At 44.5% G+C, this 21339-nt stretch overlaps 1 protein-coding gene and 1 long non-coding RNA gene across 3 annotated transcripts in view; one reads left to right on the forward strand and one right to left on the reverse strand.

Annotated features, from left to right (window-relative positions):
- The first annotated feature begins 10137 nt into the window (after window positions 1-10137).
- si:dkey-22o22.2 (neural-cadherin) overlaps window positions 10138-21339 on the forward strand; it is a 124950-nt gene continuing 113748 nt past the window's right edge. For both annotated transcript variants that reach the window (XM_061820373.1, XM_061820375.1), the window contains exon 1: window positions 10138-11630. In XM_061820373.1, coding sequence (XP_061676357.1) covers window positions 10724-11630 — 907 coding nt within the window. In that variant the 5' untranslated portion in view covers window positions 10138-10723. The remainder of the gene's footprint in view (window positions 11631-21339) is intronic.
- Window positions 11478-21339, reverse strand: part of LOC133501010 (uncharacterized) — a 30308-nt gene continuing 20446 nt past the window's right edge. The window contains exon 3 of the long non-coding RNA XR_009795072.1: window positions 11478-11584. This is a non-coding gene — a long non-coding RNA (uncharacterized LOC133501010). The remainder of the gene's footprint in view (window positions 11585-21339) is intronic.

Here is a 21339-nt window from a genome sequence, read left to right on the forward strand (position 1 = left end):
TGGCTTTGTCTCGGAGTCCTGCATTTGGGTCCTTCCCCGCACCGATGGCACGTGACAGATCATGGGGTTCAGCATGAGTAGGTGCATGGAGGTGATGGCGGGAGAGGTTGAAGGATTAATAATCTGGCAGTCTCTCTCTGTCACAACACACTCTGATTGAGTGACTGGTTGACGGGCGTTTCCTGTCCATCTGTACGTTTAAACACTTGAAGATGTGTGAGTCCAGGGAGCAAGATGCAGACACACTTAAGTGTGCGTTCAGACGATCTGGAGTCTGTTGTCAGGAACATCAGTCAGTTGGAGCTCCTTTCAAGTTCACGGCGTCACTTTCGGAGCCTAAACGGGGAAAGACGCAGAATAAACGTAGCACAGGAAAGCTCGGATTTGAAAGAAACAGACAATTTGTGCCTTTTTTTTTCACAATTTAGAAGAGTTCCCAGGTGTCTTACAAATGCTCTAACGTCCTTGCATCAAAATCCCAAAAGAATGACACATACCATTCTGGTTGAAATCACTCGTTTTTTTTTTTGTTTTTTTTTTTTTTATGGGGGCGGGGGGTTCTTTCAGGTGTAAAAGCCAAAGACAGCTTTTGCTAAACTTGAGCAATTCACTTGTTGCAGTCCATTAAAGTCCCACTGTCATGAAATGGATGATTTTTAGTTTGTTATTAATGAAAAAACGGCAGCCGACATGGACCCATGCGTTTTTTCACCACAAAACATGATTTTGACATTTATGACTTTTTGTGACTCCCGCCATGAAAATCCTCTCGAGGGATTTGTTTTCGAGAAGAAGCAGGGAGTGACGTACCGGGCAGTAGCGCACTCAAGCGGACTCGTTTGTTTCTGTTAGTTTTTCGTGCGAGAAGGTAGTTCTTTGTTCTTTTGTGTTAGCCAAAATGCCGGCTCGTTGCATTGCTGGACATTGCTGGAACACTCGTGGGGATGGATTTACCCTTCACAAGTTCCCAAGAGACTCGGTGCATCATGAAAAATGGATTGCACGGGTGCAAAGGACGAGAGCTTTGTGGGTTCCAAATGACAGGTAGGTGTGTATACAGCTACTAAAAAAAAAACAATAGTTGTAATCCTTTCAGAATGTAACAAAAGATCCGCGTCCGTAATTCAGAGGTGCTAAATTTGTCAATGTGCCAGTCGGCGCCGTGTCCGCCGATCATGGCTTCGGCCGGGGTGGCTCATCCACGCTGCGCGGAGGTGGATCGGACAGGGAGGAATGTTTGGCTGTATGCGGTTTGGCCGCGAGCCGCATATCATCTATATATGGCTCGAAACAACAGGGTAATATTGACCCGGTCACTTCACTCGATTGTGAGATGTTCTCTTCTTCGACAAGAGCTTCCATGTCCCATAGTAGGTGGGCGGACGAGCCGCCGTCGAAGCCGCGGCTTGCGGACGAGCACGGCTTTGGCCGGGCTGTGTCATACATAATGTGTGGGAGTCTGTTGTTAGTTCGAAGTGATCCGCATATCATCTAAATATAGCTTGAAACAATAATATTGCCCCGTACACTCGGTTGTGAGATGTTCTTCGAAAAGAGCTTTCGTGTCTGAAGGGGTGTGTCCCGTAGTAGTGGTCACGGCGTGTTTTGTCTGAATGTCTGGGGTGACATCACGGACAGTTGATGCACCCAATATGGCGACCACTTGCATGTCGGATGACACTTCCGCAAACTTTACGCACGGATGGATTCATTTTTTCATATAGACATTGAAGTGAATAATGTTATATGTATTTTATATTTCAATATCTATCTTAGCATGTTTATAGGGGTGACACTTGAGCTTTAAAGTACGGTGTGGTCATGTGGCTTACATTTTTGGTCATGTGACTTCACTGAGAAGCCATTTGACGTCGCTGTGTGTACGCGTTACTTCACAGACAACATGGTGGTGTCATCGACTTAACTGTGTGGTCATGCAGCTTCTGTGTTTTTGGTCATGTGATATCATAAAGCACAGGGGTCAAACTCAAGGCCCGGGGGCCAAATCTGGCCCGCTGCATGATTTTATGTGGCTTGCCAAGGCAAATCATGTGTGTTCCATGGTTCTGGTTAAAATATGGAACACAATTTTAAATTGTCATATCATAATTGATAACGTTGAGATATCATAAGCATTTTAATGTGCCCAGAAATCAACAATAGTGGAAAAAACCATTACCCTTCATTTCTGATTCCAAACGTAGTTCATAAATTTCAAGTGTCAATATGATGAGGCGATTAATGTTTTTTTATGGTTTCACAGTCATAACAGCCGTAACTACAATCTGGCCCGTGACAAAAATGAGTTTGACACTCCTGTCATAGACACAATCCTATTTCAAGAAAAAAATGACACTTTTATTTAATTTCCTTTTCTCAAAACTGTCAACAGTGAAATGACAATTAAGGGTGGTGTGCTTCCATGCTAGTTGTTTATCATTTTGGATTTTGCACACACACTCTCACGCGCAAACACACCTTTATTTTTTTTTTTTTTCCTCTCGCGGGTGCGCTAAGCAATCTCGTTATTTATTGCAGCTAATTCATTGACTCACATTAGCGGCTTTCGCCAAGCGCCGACAGCAAGCGTGATGCAAACGCACCAAAAGCAATATTGCGTATTATCCCTTTTAGCGTGCACGTGTAATCCTTTTACGACGTGTAATTAATGTCATTTTTGCTCCTGCAGCTGCAGATTGAGGACATGAAAATATATTTTTAGTTTGCATTAAAAATCGTAATGATGTTTTTTTTTTCTTTTTTCGTTTTTTTTTTTTTTAAACACAGGCACGCAAAGTGCTTTTAAAGCCCAAACAAGCGTCCTCTAACTAAACATTTTAACAGTCGAGAGGACATTATTGTGCGTTTTTATTAAATGTGAACGAACCCTTTCAAAAGGTGTCCCTGCAACAACGAAGCTGATATTTTGCAAACAATTTTCAACATTTTGAGGGCTTTGCCATATTGAAAAATTCAAAAAGTGGCAAGTTTGTTCATCTCGGGGGAAAAATTTGAGTAGCGAATTTGAGTTCAGTAGCGGCACACTCCGGGATACGGGGAATACTCGGTTCTCGAATGTCTACGAATGTTCTCGAACAAATCGGTTTTCGAACAAAGATTTTGAGATTTTTTTTGCTTCTGTTTTCGAACGGAAATCGGTACTCGAACGCCCCCAACAAAACCCGGAAATAACATAACGCGCGCGGGCCGACCAGCTGAGCCACGATGCGCGTTGTGTATAACGCGCCCTCTGTACGGAGATGTGTCCCGCTAGCTACATGTGCTGACTGTGTTTTCTTCGTATTGAGGACTATTCACCCCCAATCGTGGCTCCAAAGACGTGACACTAAATAAGTTCTTTAGAAAGAGAAAAGAACTTCCGGGGGGCGAGTCACCCCAACCCAAGAGATTTGATATAGCCATTGATAGTTTTGCATTGCTTTTTTCTTGTGAACTTTAATAATGCTCTGTTCCATTACCATTTCTGCATTTTTGTTTTGTTTCAAAGATTTCATTAACTCGAGTTCATGTTTTTGTATGTTACGTTTTGTAAATATAAAAAAAAATGGTTTGCTTCCCCCCCACCCATTATTGCTTGTTGCTTATTCTACACTTTGTTAATACAAAAAGTTTACATGGCTGGTGGCCCAGTCGTTACAGATACGGCAATGCACTCCCAGCCTAGCCTACTCTACTACTAAAACATACATTTAAAGCAAAAAATAAATATATTTCTGAAATAATTGTATTATATAAAGTATTTAAACTATAAAAGTATTTCTAATGTCCAGTTTATTATCAGGAAAAGCTAAAAAAAATGCTTTAAAAAGCCCCCCTTTTTTAGGTTTGGAACCCATTATTTCTTTTTTCATTAATTGTAATGGGAAACATCGATTCGGTTTTCGAACAAATCGCTTCTCGAACCGCCTTCTGGAACAGATTGTGGTCGAGAACTGAGGTTCTACAGTATTTTGAAAATTCAACCCCTGTAGCCAGTTTTACTTGGAAACGTGAAATTTGGTGGGCAAGTCCATTCCGGTTAGGCCTACAAAATGGCTTTTTGGTTTGAAGCAGCCACTTTAGGGTCAATTTTGGCAGTTTACAATTTTCATTTTCAGAATGAATCGATAATGTATTCCGTTCCATGTCATGTCATTTTCCAAGCCGCTTATCCTCACAAGGGTCGCGGGGAAGCTGGAGCCTATCCCAGCTGTGAACGGGCAGGAGGCGAGGTACACCCTGAACTGGTTGCCGGCCAATCACAGGGCACATAGAGACAAAGAGTCGCACTCACAATCACACCTTGGGGCAATTTAGAGTGTCCAGTTAATGTTGCATCTTTTTGGGCTGTGGGAGGAAACCGGAGTGCCCAGAGAATACCCACGCAGGCACGAGGAGAACTCCACACAGGCGGGTCCGGGATCGAACCCGGGACCTCAGAACCGTGAGGCCAACGCCTTCCAGCTTCTCCACCGTACCGCCTCAAAAAAAAGTCTCAAGAATATGAATTCCGAATTTACGAATTAATGCATTTCGAGCCATTTGACTTTGCGCTGGGTCCATCCAAACAAGCAGTCGCTTCCCAATTTGCTGCGGAAACATCACATCGCATCCCATCATGCATCTGAGCGCAGGAGACGCGGGTGCCACTTGATTGACAGCTCTTTGAAAACACCGTTATTAGAGGCTGAGTGGAAAGAAATAGCTTCAAACACCCACTCGACGTACACACAAACGCGCACGTCTCTGCAACTCCAGAAGAGCCCGGCAGCCATCACATATTTTACTCAGCTACATTTTTTTTGGATTCGTTTTGTCAGGCCTAATTATGATTACGGTTAGCGGTCATTAAGTGTGCGCGCGCAGGGGCGGCGGGCGTACGCGTGCGTGCGTTCGATAATCACACACTTTGCCCGTCAGTCACCTGCGATAGGCAAACGCCGCACAATTTCGAGCGTCATTTGGCGGCTGGTCTCCATCTGCCGGGAAAACGCACGCGCTGGCTGCGTTTGCGTGTCGGCCCGGGTTGATGGTTGTCAGATTGCCGCGTGACATTTGGCGGACAGATGAACGCTGATTTGAGCCATATGTCACAGACTGAATATGGACGACGCAGTGTGGTGATGGGACTTCTGCCTTTGGTCTTGAGATTCAGGATTTAAAGGGGAAATCCAGTTCTTGCATGAACAGTGTATCCAATATTTCATGTAAATATGAACCATATTTTAACAATGTGATGTTAAATCCTCTCATTTAATAGTGTTTTGGGAAGATTTTTATCGACAATTACGAATTTTCAGGGGCGCTGCCATTTTTGTGAGTCACGTGTGACGTGTACAGTACCGCAAGAAAGGCTCGATTACGCGGGACACCGTTTATGCCCAGTGCCGATTTCTTGGATTTATCCTCATCTGATGAAGAAATAGCAGTATCGGTTGATCGGGAAGACGGAGGAATACTTCCAAACGGATTTGAACCTGTGGCTGTAAATGTTGAATATTCAGATGGTTCTTCGGAAGGAAATGACGCAGAGTCTGACAAGCGAGCTCCGGCGCCAGCCGCGAGCCGAGCTTCAACGTCCAGGGAGGCCTTTAACCGAGCTTCGGTGGTGGCGGAGGCCTTTAGCCTAGCTTTGACGTCCGCCGAACGTTAGCCCCGGAGGCCGAAGCTCGGCTAAAGGCCTCCGCCGCCCGAAAGCTCGGCTCGCGGCCCGCCACCGCCCACTTCGTTAGCCCCGGACGCCGAATCTAGGCTAAAGGCCTCCGCCACCACCGAAGCTCGGCTAAAGCCCTCCGCCGCCTGAAAGCTCGGCTCGCGGCCCGCAGCTAGAGCTCGCTCGTCAGACTCCGCGTCATTCCCGTCCAAAGAACGCACTTATGTCGCGCGTAGGCCTCCGAGTAGTCAGAGTCCGCGTCATTCCGCCCGAAGAACCAATCCGAATATTCAACATTAATTACAGCCACAGGTTCAAATCCGTCTGGAAGTATTCCTCCGTCTTCCCGATCAACCGATACTGCTATTTCTTCATCAGATGAGGATAAATACAAGAAATCGACGCTTGGCATAAACTGTGTCCCATGTAATCGAGTGTTTGGAACGGCACGGTACACGTCACATTCGCCCACGTAGATCATGTCACTCACGAAAATGACAGCGCCCCTGAAAATTCATAATTGTCAACAAAAATCATCTTAAAACACTATTAAATGAGAGAGGATTCAACATCACATTGTCAAAATAGGATGCATATTACATGAACTATTGGATACACTGTTCATGCAAAGCACCGGATTTCTCCTTTAAGTGTCCGCGCTTTCTGTCCTGAAACTGGTCTTTCCGTCGTGCGTTCTGCGTAACGTGGCCTTGAAAAGTGGCCTCACAATTACATGATGGTAATTGAACTGGAGTCACTGTTCTAGCGGTACACGGGCCTGACTTTGGTGCGGGCAACGTGGTATCGATTCCCGCTCATGGACGGTGTTGATACTTGCCCTGTGACTGACTGGCAACCGGTTCAGGGTGTACCCTGCCACCTGCCCGTTGATAGCTGGCTTGGCTCCAGCACTCCTGCAACCCTTGTGAGGATAAGCGGCTAAGAAAATGGATGGATGGAATTATGAACTAGTTTTGGCATCAGAAATCAAGGGTAATGGTTTTTTTTTAACTATTGTTGTTTGGGAAGTTTCTGTCGGCTTGTCCCATTAGCGGTCACCACAGCGTAACATCTCAGATGAACGCTTATATTTGTTGGGAACATAAAAATATATGATATCTCAAGTTTATCATTCATGATATTTGACAATTTGAAATTTTAGTAGATTTTCACCAAGAATCATGGAAGTGGACATACATGATATGCCGTAGCGGGCCACATAAAATTATGCGGCGGGCCGGACCTGGGCCCCGGGCCTTGGGTTTGACACCTTTTGAATATATGACTCAACACAGTTGATATCACACCAGAACGTACTTTTTAGTGCTCGTTTCCTTCACGTTCCAACAAACGCCTTCAAACATTCGGGGATTATGATGGTTCCCTACTAGGAGAGGAACCCTGTTGATTCGCGTATGATTTTTGATATCATTTCCACGCTTTTTTTTGTCGGCGCGTGCGCTTAAATGAGAACAAGCTAATAAAACAAGAGCAAACAAAGTGATTCCATTCATCCCGCACGTCGTTTCGCCATCTCGCCACTCACTCTCAAAGCGTCGCTTTGCTTTCATCAGGCCGCCGCCAACATGTGGAGATAATTCTGACGTCTCCGAGGGGGGGGGGGGTAGCTTCCTCTTCCCAACGCAGCTTTGAGCTGTCACTCTTTTCAAAGCAAAGAAAACACATTCATGTCTACAAAGTGTGCTTTTTTTTTGGGGGGGGGGGTAATTCTAAACATTTGAGCTGATGGATGAGCACCATGGGATTTGCTCACAAGTGATGTAATCACAAAGCGAATAGTCCAAACACAAGAGCGACCATATTCGCCTCCTTTGTTATCTGTTTGTGACCTGTGGCGACCACGACGGTGGCGACCGATCAGCGTGGAGATTGATCAAAGGCGTCAGTGTGTGATCACACCCAGCAGGAAAACCGCCACTTCATGAGATACAGTGAATACTCGGTTCTTGAACGTCCCAACGTTCTGCATTTTTGTTTTGTTTCAAAGATTTCGTTAACTCGAGTCACGAGTTAATGTTTTTGCATGCTATCCATCCATTTTCTTCACTGCTTATCCTCACGGGGGTCGTGGGGAGTGCTGGAGCCGATCCCAGCTGTGAACGGGCAGGAGGCGGGGTACACCCTGAACTGGTCGCCAGCCAACCGCAGGGCACATGGAGACAAACAGCCGCACTCGCAATCACACCTACGGGCAATTTATAGTGTCCGATTAATGTTTCATGTTTTTGTGATGTGGGAGGAAACCGGAGTGCCCGGAGAAAACCCACACAGGCACGGGGAGAACATGCAAACTCCACACAGGCGGGTCCGGGATTGAACCTGTGACCTCAGAACTGTGAGGCCAACGCTTTAACAGCTAATCCACTGTGCTGTTTTTGTAACCCCACCCATTATTGCTTGTTTCAAGTTATTCTGCACTTAATTAAAAAAAAGTTGACAAAGCTGGGGGCCAAGTCGCTACAGATACAGCAATGCACTCCCAGCCTAGCGTACTCTACTACTAAAGCATACATTTTAAGATAAAAATAAATAAATTTCTTAAATTATTTTATCTTACAAATTATTTAAACTATATATGTATTTCTACCATGCAGTTTATGTTCAGGAAAAGCGAAAAAATATGCTTTAAACAGTCTATTTTTTTTAGGCTTAGAACGCATTATTCCTTATTCCATTATTTGTAATGGGAAATATCGATTCAGTTTTCGAACAAATTACTTCTCGAACCGCCCTCTGGAACGGATTGTTGTCGAGAACCGACGTTGTACTGTGCAGTGTCAGTCAAGACAGATTAGTTAATTCTCTATTCTCTTCATTTCATAACATTTTCTTGAATGGACTGCTTCTTATAAGTGTACATCAAAACGTCATTTTTTTTCCAATTAGATGACATCATCAGTGTCAGAATTAGTAGTACTGGGCGACGTCATTTAAATGACTGTACGTTAGGAATGGTACTATTTCTTCAACCATTTACATTTTAATTTTTTTCCACAGAGCCACAGCACTGGCCAGTCGACGATGTTCGCAATTCTACGTCCACCGATTGGCTACTCTGAGCTAGCGAAGTTTGACGAGCAAAAACTTGTGAGCAGCCAGACACGGGTACAAAAATCTGGTTACTTTAAAAAAGTGTAACTTAAGTTAATGTATTGGGTCGTCATCCAAGCGACTATTGGAGTCAGAAAAGTGAAAAAAAAATACACATTATTGAGTAACTGGTGAGTTACTTTTGATTTATTATTTTAATAGCGTGAATGAACAAAACACGTGGGCCACTTTTAAACTAGTTAGACGAGAGCAACTAAATGTAACAGAGTAAATGTAACATTATCGATTACCCACATCTATCTGTAGCCAATTAACAATCAGTACCTCCGATGAAGTTAATGTATTTTCTTTCAATGTTTTTTGTCATGGTATTAATATAAATATTGTGAATTTTTCCAGACGATCTATGTGGCACAGTCGCGAGCTGTTTTAATACATTTTTTTTTTTTTTTTTTTTAGCATTGGTGATTTTATATATTAGAGGCAAGATGAAGAGGTACATTTAATTGGGTAATTCCCCGCTTACCCAATGTTGACATCAGTGCGGGGACCACGCAGTAAATGTTTGATTACATTTATTTTATTTCAACAATTAATTTATCTCTCGGGCGGCACGGTGGCTCAGCTGCTAAAGCGTTGGCCTCACAGTTCTGAGGTCACAGGTTCAATCCCAGACACGCCTGTGTGGAATTTGTACGTTCTCCCCGTACCTGCGTGGGTTTTCTCCGGGCACTCCGGTTTCCTCCCATATCCCAAAAACATGCAACATTTAATTGGACACTCAAAATTGTCCCTAGGTGTGATTGCGAGTGCAACTGTTTGTCTCTATGTGCCCTGTGATTGACTGGCAACCAGTTCAAGGTGTACCCCGCCTCGTGCCCATTGCCAGCTGAGATAGACTCCGGCGCTCCCCGTGACCCTCGTGAGGATAAGCGGAATGGAATTTATCTCTCGCAGCAAACATTTGACTGTTTTTCCAGAAAATCCAAGCTCTCCCACTCGCAGGACGGCGGCTTTTCGCTCAGTTGTGAATTTGAGGGTTACGTCTCTCTCAAGCGCCAGCTGAGCCGACCAAGCGTTTGATTTTATGAAGCACTGTGCACCTGCGGTCGGAAAACGATTGTTTTTCCACAACGAATCCTCGCGCATGACCGTGGAAGCGCGAAATGTTGACCAAAGGCCTAACATATGACCAGAGAAAAAAAAATGAACACTTTTTAAAAATGTTTTAATAGATTGAAAATAACTGCAGATGACGCTTTACGATTTTCTTTTTATTATTTGGTATTCTTTATCTTTGGATATCTGTAAAAACAATTAGAAAAAGTGGGCAAAAAATTAATTTATTTGACCAGATTTTGCCATTTACAACACAAAACCTTCATAAAATCTACAGAGCACAACATTATTGGTGTTCGACCTATGTCACAATTATGAGAAATACATTTGTAAAAAAAAAAAGTCTTGACCATGAGTGACTTGGGAGCTCATTTGGAGGGTTGCTCGCGAATTTCTGTTAAATCCCAAATTCGTCCCATCATAAAGTGGGTCTTCCCCGCCTGTCAATCAAGGCCGACTCCTGCTCCGCGATTGGTCCGTCTCCTCGTGGGGTGGGCGGGGCCTCCAGAGCCACATGGAGCCCCTTTGAGTTTTCTCCCAGTCTTGTGTTCTCCCCCCCGCCCCCGTTTTCACTCCAATCCAGCCTCCATCCGGCACTGGACACACTCGGCACCCCTCCGCGTTGGATGTCTCAGATTTGTCTATTTTCGGTCATTAAGAGACTTTTATTACTCAAAGAGAGTCATTCCGTTGAACAGGTTTTGTTTCATGGAGAAGAGGATGGAGTTGTTTTGCAATTTAAGGTCGGTTTAGGTGTTAAATTAAGGAAGTTTGACTCATTTCTTTCTTTTTTTTTTTTTTTTTTGGACGGGGGTGTAAAATTTGGAGTATAAAAAAAAGGACTACGGGGTTCTTGTTTTTGTGTTTCTTTAATGGAAAATGGGGGGGAAAGAACTCTCCCCGTACTTTCTCGTCGTCATCTTCCTCTTCGTCCACCTGCTGCCAAGTTCCGCTCGTCGCTCTCACTACTCCGGACGAATCCCGGAGAACTCCCCGGCCGGGACGCCCGTGGACGGCGTTGCCGTGCCGGTGGTAACCGACGTCTGCCCCGGTAGTGCGGCCGCGCTGAAAGGGAGCTACGCGTCCGATTTCCGGCTCGTTCGCCTCCACGGACGCCGGCGGCACCTGGTCCTGGTGTCAGCCAAACGTCTGGACCGGGAGTTCATTGCCATGTACGAGCTGAGCGTGGAGCGGTGCGCGGGGGCACCGGTCCTCATCCAGGTGGAGGTGACGGACGTCAACGACAACGCGCCGCGCTTCACCGGCGGTAACCGAACCCTGGAGGCGGACGAGTTCACCCCGCTCGGTGCGGAGTTGACCCGGTTGGACGCCAAGGACGGAGACGCGGATGTAAACGGACGCGTCACTTTTTACGCACAGCCCGAGTCCAGCTTGCTCCGCGTGGACCCCGAAAGCGGGCAGGTGACGCTGGCGGGCTCCCTCCGCGGGCTGAGCCGAGTCACAGCCCGGCTTTACGTCAAGGACGGCGGGGACCGGCCTCGGGTCGGCGGGCCGGTCTTCCTGGAGGTCCTTGTGCGCCGGTCGCCCAAGCGGAGGTCGCGCGCCCTGGCCGAGGAGGTTTCGTACGCCGTGAGTGTGCCGAATGAAGCCCGCGTCGGGGACCTGGTGTTCACGGTGCCGGACCGGAGGTTCGAGCAGCGGTGGTTCGAGGTGAGCGCCGACGCCGACTCGCCGGTGCAGATCGAGAGGGACTCGGGGAGAGTGTTCCTCGCGCGCAGCCTGCAGGAGCCCGTGGAGGTGACGGTCAAGATCCACAAACACAGAAGTAAGAACGAAACTCCCAATTTTATCAGCATAACTTTGACATCTCAGGGGAAAGTTTCGCGTTGATTTATTGATTGAGAAATATTTTGTCGAGCTGAGGTTTGGGTTTCATTTGATCTGCTGGCCCCTGGGGTCGAGTGATTGTGTTAAAAACATCTTTTGAAGAGAATTGTTTCATTAATAGTTATTTAATCGCCTCCCCCCATATGAATTCACTTATTTCAGAGTAGAAAGATAATAATTATTCATTTGTGACTGACACTGTCAGAGATATTCATTGAAAAAAAAAACGTTTAGAATTGTCAGTGGTCAAAAATAATGAAGTCCAGATACTTTGTTCCTTTACCCGAGTACATTTTTTTTTGTACTTGTCTTAAGTATTTCATTTTATGACCACGAGCAGATTGAGAAAAGTGAGATATTCCCCACCCACAGAGGCTCGTTTAATTATTTGGAGTCCTCCACATTTATGTCCTGCAAAGATTTTGAATACTTATGTTTTAGTAGTAACTATAAAGTGTGGATTTGAGAAAATGTTTCTCATTTTCTGAGTAGTTAAATTCAGTTTTGAGGATGGTTATCCAACAAGTGAACAACTGTAATCGCGAAGAACATGAATTCATGTTTTTAGTATAGTTAACCATTTTGACGGCTTCATTTCAATCCTCGTGTCACTCTCCACTTCCTCCTCATGGGCTGACACACTGCAAATGGTTCTGCCCGTTACGTGTCACGGTGAAAAAAAAGATTGACACATTTGATCATTTTGCTCAAATTTTGTTTTCGTCTTGCCTTCTCCTCCTCCAGTAACTCCGCACCCATTTTCTCGCAATGTGCCAGCAAAGTTTTATTTTTTATTTTTTTTTTTTTTGCACAATTCCTGAATCAAGTCTGTACATTTGCAGTAAGAAGCAGGAATAGTCCATTGCATGAGAAGGTAGGGGCAAAGCGTTTGCAATAATCATAAATGATTATATATATATATATATATAATCATTTATATATAGGAGGACCCAGGTTCGATCCCGGCCCCACCTGTGCGGAGTTTGCCTGTTCTCACCGTGCCTGCGTGGGTTTCCTCCAGGCACTCCGGTTTCCTCCCACATCCCAAAAACATGCAACATTAATTGGACACTCTAAATTGCCCCTAGGTGTGATTGTTTGTCTCGGTGTGCCTTGCGATTGGCTGGAAACCAGTTCAAGGTGTACCCTGCCCCCTGGCCGTTGACAGCGAGGATGGACTCCAGCACTCCTGCGACCCTCATGAGGATAAGCGTTTTGGACCTCGGAATCTTCGTCAAACTTTGTGCTCATGTACTCATGTACTGTAATCCAGTTGCTTGATGTTATTGGCACGTCATGTTTTGATATCCTAAAAATCAAGCCAACATGTGTTTCCTTCTGGTTAATATATATATATATATATATATTATATATATATATATATATCCAACCATTTTCTACTGCTTTTCCGGGTCAGGTCGTGGGGGGAGTAGCTTCAGCAGGGACACCCAGACTTCCTTTTCCCCGGCAACTTCTTCCAGCTCTTCCGGAGGGATCCCGAGGCGTTCCCAGGCCAGCCGAGAGACATCGTCTCTCCGGCGTGTCCTGGGTCGTCCCCGGGGTTTCTTTCCTGTGGGACGTGCCCGGAACACCTCACCAGGGAGGCATCCGAATTTTTGGAGCCAGGGATCGGATCGCCAAGGGCGACTTTGACCACTGCCCAGCTCACATCGCACCCGACCCCTATTGCCCCTTTCATAGGTGGTGAGCCCATGGGAAGGGGGACCCATGTTACACTTTTGGGCCGTGCCTGGCAGAGCCTCATTTTCTATCTATCTATCTATCTATCTATCTATCTATCTATCTATCATCTATCTATCTATCTATCTATCTATCTATCTATCTATATCTATCTATCTATCTATCTATCTATCTATCTATCTATCTATCTATCTATCTATCTATCTATCTATCTATCTATATCTATCTATCTATATCTATCTATCTATCTATCTATCTATCTATCTATCATCTATCTATCTATCTCTCTTTCTCTCTCTCTTTCTCTCTCTCTTTCTCTCTCTCTTTCTCTCTCTTTCTCTCTTTCTCTCTTTCTCTCTCTTCTCTCTCTCTTTCTCTCTCTTTCTCTCTCTCTCTCTATCTCTATCTCTATCTCTCTCTCTCTATCTATCTCAACCAAATATTTTTTTTTGTTTTGTTTCGCTGTTAATAATAAGGAAATGGGTTTTTTGGTGTAGAAAAGTAGTATTTTTACTTTTGTGCTTATGTACCATATTTCAGTCTGCATATCCGTGTTGAATCAGTACTTCTGATTTGACCAGTATTTTTATTTTTGTAACACTAGTTCAACAGCAGAGTGTGCGTACTTTTGCAACTTACGTTTGTGTTTGCAGTTTGCAGTGGCGTACTGAGCCGTTTGTAAAATTTTATCCATACTGCGTAGGCGCAAAGATAATAATGGTCACTTTTCATTGACGATCAATGTTTAATTTAATAGAATCCTCTTATGGTTGTAGTTTGCAGTTGTGTACAAAATCATCGTGAGATCTTGTTAATACTTTTGTCCTCAATAAGGTGTGTGTGTATACAAGCGCGCGTGTGTGTGTGTGAGCAGCCCAACACACTTCACACACGGTTGCTGCATGAGCACATACACACACACACTGGACTACAAATACCGTTGCTTTCGTCAAGTGTGTGTTCTTGTTTGTTTGGAGTACCAACTTCATCTTAGTGGTTGTTTAGTTTACTAAGTTGTTACCATTCAACCAATTCCATCCATCCATCCATCCATTGTCTGAGCCGCTTATCCTCACAAGGGTCGCAGGAGTGCTGGAGTCAGTCCCAGCTGTCATCGGGCAGGAGGATGAGTACACCCCAAGCTGGTTGCCAGCCAATCGCAGGGCACATGGAATCAAACAACCATTCGCACTCATGATCACACCTACGGGCAATTTAGTGTCTCCAATTGCGTTGGGATAAGGGAGAAAACTGGTGGGCTTTGAGAAAACCCACACAGGCACGGGAAGGAAATGGAAACTTCAAGTTGGTGGGGGCCGGGATTTGAACCATGGTCCTCAGAACTGTGAGATGAGCAACCAGTCGTTGACCCTGCCACATCAACCAATCCCCCCTGAAAAAAAATATTTGACACTTGCTAACGAAGACGGGACAACTAGTTTTGTGGGTTTAGAAACATTGACTGATGAGTTTTTAACGTATATGTGGAGGAATGAGTTGTAACAGTTTTTAATATATCACAGCATAACAAAGTCATCAATGCGGCAGAAAAGAAGTTGTAGCTTGCGTGTCCTGAACAAGACGTACGTTATTTTCTTTGATGGAGTTGTGCATGTACACAAACAGTTGTTGTTGAGTCACTCGAGGCGCCTGAGGATTGTCCTCAGAAGCGCTAGACTCGCATGTGAGAGGCCCCATAGTCCTTCAAACAGTCGCGCTGGAGGACTGCTAAGGACCAAAGTTCCTTGTTCGGATCAAATATTACAGCATTATTATATCTATATACATTTCTTCTCCAACATATCTGTCATCTGTGTAATATACATGGTTAAAATCTGGTCAAAATCGGACAAAACCAGTAGAACAAGATGGCCTTCAAAGGACACCTGGAAATAAATGCTTCAAACCAAAATGGAAGACTTCCTGTTTCTTTTCAAACATAGATTCTTGACAATTCTTTGTGGGTCTACTCATAATAGAAATGCCTACCGAATTACGTCTTGTTTTGGCGGCTGAATTCAAGGGACCCCTAGTAAGTTTCTTTCGCCGTGTCCCGTTAGTGGTCGCCACAGCGTACCATCTGAGATGAACCCTCATATTTGTTTGGCACAGTTTTTACGCCGGTTGCCCTTCCTGACGCAACCCCTCTTGGGGATTAGAGGGCCCCAGTGAGATATGAACTCACAACCCCTGGTTTACCAAACCTATCAAACCTAATCCTCTAACCACTGAGCTACGGAGTCTCTCAAGGAACCTCTCGAAATGGACAAATTCTATCCTAAAATTGCCACTACCATTGCGGGAGACGTCCAATTTGTTTCAAAGCTTGGCTTCTTGGATTTTTTTTGTGGGTCTACTCATGACAGAGATGCATACCAAATGTCATGTTGCTAAGTGAAACGGGGGCGCGAGGCTGAATTGGCAAAACGTTTCAAAAGTCTGCTGGAAATTGACCATCTTGACACTTTAGTAGCCGCATCAAACCAAAACTGCAGTCTTCCCTGTATCTTTTCAGGCACTGGCCTTGAGATTTTTTTTTCTGGCCCTATTGATGATAGACATGCCAACCAAATTTCATGTTTCCACGTGCTAAATTTGGTGGCACTGAGATAAAACTCTTCTTTTGAAGGCGACATCGAATTGGGTAAAATAACCCCAAATAGGGTACTTCAAACCAAAACTCCAGACTTCCTCTGTCTTTTTGGGCATGGCTTCTTGCCACGTTTGTGTGAGTCCTCTCATGATAGACACATTTCATGTTGCTTAGTGAAACTGGTTTGGGGTGAGGGTCGGGGGTCTTAATTAAAAACTGTTCCACGGGACACTACCGACGCCCTAATTGAGGCTCATGCCCTCGACTTATACCAAATGTGAATTACCGTCAGGATGAACAAGACTGCAAAATCTGGGTCAATCTCTGAAAATGGAAAATCCCAGAAAAATTTCAGGGGGGCCTTTGTACCACTTGCTCGGGCCATAAAAATGTCCATTTTTTTAATGTTTTGTTTAACTTGATTGACATCGTTTTCATGTACGATGTGGCCTCAGTCCGAACTGTGAAGTTGAAAGTGAGACCTTTTCAAAATAAAGTAGCAGAGTGTTGAAGATGGCAACGTCCTGTTTGACAAGATGAAATGACATCCAGATGCCGGTCTGACTGTTGCCCCCCCATAACTCCCACCCGGTCCCCCTCCTGCTGTACTGCCACCAGAAAAGTAAATGTTTAAGCAGGACTCTAAAATGGCCCCATCTGGACGGCGGCTTAGCATCCAGGTCACGTTTGTTCAATCAGCGTGAGCTGGCCGCGCGGCTGCTGTTTATTTGCTCTAATTAGCTGTGTTTGCTCACCTGAACGTCCCCCCTCGGCTTCGATTCTGATAGCGGGGGCGCCGCCCGGAGCCCCGGGCCCCCTCCGACAGGAAGCTTTGTTTTGGTTAAGGCAGACAGGCCGAGTCTGCCGTGTCTTTTGTGTGATTTGCGGGACACGCCGCTGAACGTCGTGTAAACTCCCGACTCTGATTGAGCCGCTCTGTTTTTTGTCAGCGGCCAAACCAGGGGCAGATGTGTCACCGCGTCGGGGTCTCAATTGGTCGCCACGGTCTCCGCAACTGACAAGACAAGGCTTTTATCTGCGATTGAAACTAAGCTAAGCTAACGTAAGCGTAAAAAGAAGGTACATTAAAGTGAACTTGGGTAAGACAACGAAATCAAAAATGGAAACAAAAGGCAAGTTCATCAATCACAGGCTACACTGAGCTACCGTAACCCAAGAGCGGATATCTTAACTGGAGACTTGTGATTCATTTTTATGTAACATATTCTGAAGTCAAGTTAAGACCAGTCTAACCTAAATTGAGCAGACAATGTACATTTTAAACAGACCGGTCTTCAAATAAAGTGTTATATAGTATTGGTAAAGGTAACAAAAACAGGCTATGCTAAGCTAAAATAAGATAACAAATTATATTTATACTGGTGTTCAGCTTCACTAAGGTATTGTAAATATATGTAAATGTTAAAATGTAAGTTAAGACCGGCTAGACGAGGTGAAATTCAGGAAAAAGCAGACCTCTTAAAGTGCAACAGTGTTGATTTAGCATAAGGTTTAGAAAATAAAGGACTAGGCAAAGCTAAAGTAAGCTAACAGAAGACAGCTTAACCATTTTTCAGTCAGTGGAAGGTACTGGAAAAGTAAACTATGATCGGCGATGCTAAACTCTCAACAAACATTTGAACTGGAGAGTGATATTCAATTCAAGTATGGTATAGGGAAAGAAATCCAAAGATAAATTAGGCTAATGTATGTACTTTAACCAGAAACAGGTGTTCAACTCTTGCTTGGATATCTTTGACAAACTAAGCTAAATTAAAGGTCCACTGTCATGAGATTGGATGATTTTTAGTATGTTATTAATGAAAAAACGGCAGCCGGTATGGACCCATCCGTTTTTTTCACCACGAAACGTGATTTTGACGTAAATGGCTTTTTGTAACTCCCGCCATGAAAATCCTCTCGAGGGATTCGTTTTCGACAAGAAGCAGGAAGTGACGTTGGAGGCAGTAGCGTGCTCAAGCGTTCTTGTATGTTTATTCTAGTTTTACCTGCGGGAAGGTAGCTCGTTGTTCCTTCGTGTTAGCCAAAATTCGGGCTCGTTGCATTGCTGGATATTGCTCAAACACTCGCGAGGATGGATTTAGCCTTCATAAGTTTACAAGAGACCAGGTTCGTCATGAAAATTGGATTGCACGGCTGCAAAGGACAAGAGATTCGTGGGTTCCAAATGACAGGTAGGTGTGTGTATAGAGCTACTAAAAAAAAACAATAGTTGGGGGTGGGTACGTAATCCTTTCAGAACGTAACAAAAGATCCATGTCTGTAAGTCAGACGTGCTAAATGTGTGAATGAGCCCGTCGGCGCCGTGTCCGCCGATCATAGCTTCGGCTGAGCTTCCGTGTCCCATGAGCCGCCGCAGAAGCTGTACCTCGCGGACGAGCGCGACTTCAGCTGGGCTGGCTCATACATATTGTCTGGGAGTCTGCTGGCAGTTAGAAGTGATCCGCATATCATCTAAATATGGCTCGAAACAATAGGGTAATATTGCCCCGGTCACTTTACTCGATTGTGAGACGTTCTCTTCTTCGAAAAGAGCTTCCGTGTCAGAAGGGGCGTGTTCGTCTCCCGCAGTAGGGGCCACGGCGTGTTTTCAATGGCGAATGTCCCAGTGTGACGTCACGGGCAGGAGATGCAGTCAATATGGCGACCACTTGGATGTCGAATGACACTTCCGCAACTTTGCGCATAGATGACGCGCTCTCTGCTCATACTGATTTTTTTGGTATAGACATTGAAGTGAATAATGTTACATGTATTTTGCATTTCAATATCTATTTTAGAATGTTTATAGGGATGACACTTGGGCAACAGAAGAGTCGCTTTCACCCCCGTCATGCCTTTTCCGGGGTTTGCCGGTCTGTACAAATGACGCTGACACCCAAATAGGGCGGACCAAATTGTTCCCACAGATATTCTGCCATTGAAGCTAGCATCAGAAATCCAACAGAGCTTGTGTAGCTATCATGTCGTGACTGGGACAGTTTGACACCTGGCATTAATTTCTCCCAGCCCGTTGAGATGAAAGAAATTGTCGCCCTACGTCGCGTAGTTATCCGAATGCGGCGCGGGACGCCGTGTCGCAGTGCGAAATCTTGCGGTTGCGAAAACATTCACCATTTTACGCTGCGAAAACATTCACCATTTTACGCTTCTCCCTGACATCAACCAGCCTTCGGCGACACACTTTGAGGCTAAAAGAGAATCACGAGTTGTTTTTCTGTGCCTGACGGGTAGGAAAAAAAAAAAACAAAGAAAAGACTTGATCACAGACACAAACAGTCGTTTATAGTCCCGTAAAGTTGTCTTTGCAGCGCAAGAGAGACGATTAATTCCGCCGAATAAAGATCAGTGTCGCACCCAAAGACAAAAGGATTCTAATGAGCTGAAAGCTCAGACAAAAAAACTCAAACTGCGCACAGAAAAAAAAGGACGACTTTGATTATTATTTCACAGGACAACACTGAGAACACAACAGCAAGAAACATTTTTAGCGGCAGCGCTACAGAGCTAATACATAGATCATTTTCATCCAGAGAGCTTGCAATATTTTGACACGCCAACACATTTATTTACACGGGCATTACAATACTTTAAATTCGTCCATATTTTTTCATTTCACATGGGCAGCAGATTATCTGAAGATCAATCATCGCTCAAATTTTGGCTAGCAACAAAAAGTCAAACAAGTGATGGCTCCGTAACTCGAAAAATGCGTACATTGTGGCACTCTGACAGTAAATCTATATTCAAAACGGCTTTTATGATATCAACACAAGCCTTTCTGTACGTGCACCGAAAATAACGACGAGCCCAACGAAATGAGAAAAACGCTCCCGTCGGCCACAGTTAGCGCAGCCGACTCTGCCCTCATTAAGCTGTTAACTAATATTTATAGTCACAGACTGTGGATACACAAACACTCTCACGCGCGCACACAAAGCGTCCGGTCGTGTTGTCACTTTTTTTTGGGAGGCGGAGGGGGTGCGACTGTGCAAGCCCTGAGGTTACATACAAGTTTTGTCGCTCCGGTTTATTTCATTGTCTTTATTTGTGGATTTAGCCAAAGGCACGAAGCAACCTGCCACAGCTTGTGTGTGCCTGTGTGTGTGTTTGTGTATGTGTGTGCGCACGCAGTAGCAAGTACCATCAAATTGTGTGTCCTGGAGGCAGCTGAGCGTCACAGAGTGCATTTATCTGTCTGTCATTGTCACCAACATTGATCACACCACTCTGGATATGTGTTTTCTTGCTGGTCCGTGTGTGTGTGTGTGTGTGTGTGTGTGTGGTGTGTGTGTGTGTGTGTGTGTGTGGTGTGTGTGTGAAAATGCCGCGGGATAAATTATGGTGGCCACATGCTGACGCTCCCTGCTATGACCTTTTAAAGGGGACCAAAGCAGTGTCACAAAAAAGTATTTTTTTTAATTTTGTGTGTGTGTATATGTGTATTTACATACCCAAATATATATATATACACACACATTGTGTTGAGCATCAATGCTAACTAATGCTACACAAATGAGCTAGGCAGTCTATGTTTTGTTTCGGATTGCTTAACAGCAGTAGTGGTGGTAAGTAAAGCACAAAATCAATTCCCTTACAGTTACTACATCAATATGCATTCTGTTACTTTTATTTTACATCTATCTATCTATCTATCTATCTATCTATCTATCTATCTATCTATCTATCTATCTATCTATCTATCTATCTATCATCTATCTATCTATCTATCATCTATCTATCTATCTATCTATCTATCTATCTATCTATCTATCTATCTATCTATCTATCTATCTATCTGAAATATGTTGCATGACATTTGACCAATCAGAGGGAGCCTGACAGCCACATGACTGCACACTGCACCACCGCCCTACACAAAAGCACAGTTTCCAAAGTGACTTTTCTTTTTTTGTACACAAAACATGTCTGAAACAACAGGGGCTGTCATGGCCTGTCATCTGTGTGTGCCAAAAAATGTCGCCGAACCAGCCTACAGGAGCTCCGCTTCAAACTTGACAAAACGCGTCGTGGTTTTTGTTTGTAATCCAACGCCTGGGGAGCCTATTGTGATGTTTCACAAGTGCAAATAAATAAAGATAATTTAAGTTCTTAATGATGTAATTTGTTATGGCTGTCACATCTGAATTTATTTTATAAATATTTACTTTAATCATTTTAATTTAGGCGGCATAGTGGGCCAGCTGGTAAAGCGTTGGCCTCACAGTCCTGAGGTCCCGGGTTCAATCCCAGACTCGCCTGGGTGGAGTTTGTACGTTCTCCCCTTGCTTGTGTGGGTTTTCTCCGGGCACTCTGGTTTGCTCCCACATCT

The sequence above is a fragment of the Syngnathoides biaculeatus genome, chromosome 5, assembly GCF_019802595.1.
Source record: "Syngnathoides biaculeatus isolate LvHL_M chromosome 5, ASM1980259v1, whole genome shotgun sequence".
NCBI classification, from domain to species: Eukaryota; Metazoa; Chordata; class Actinopteri; order Syngnathiformes; family Syngnathidae; genus Syngnathoides; species Syngnathoides biaculeatus.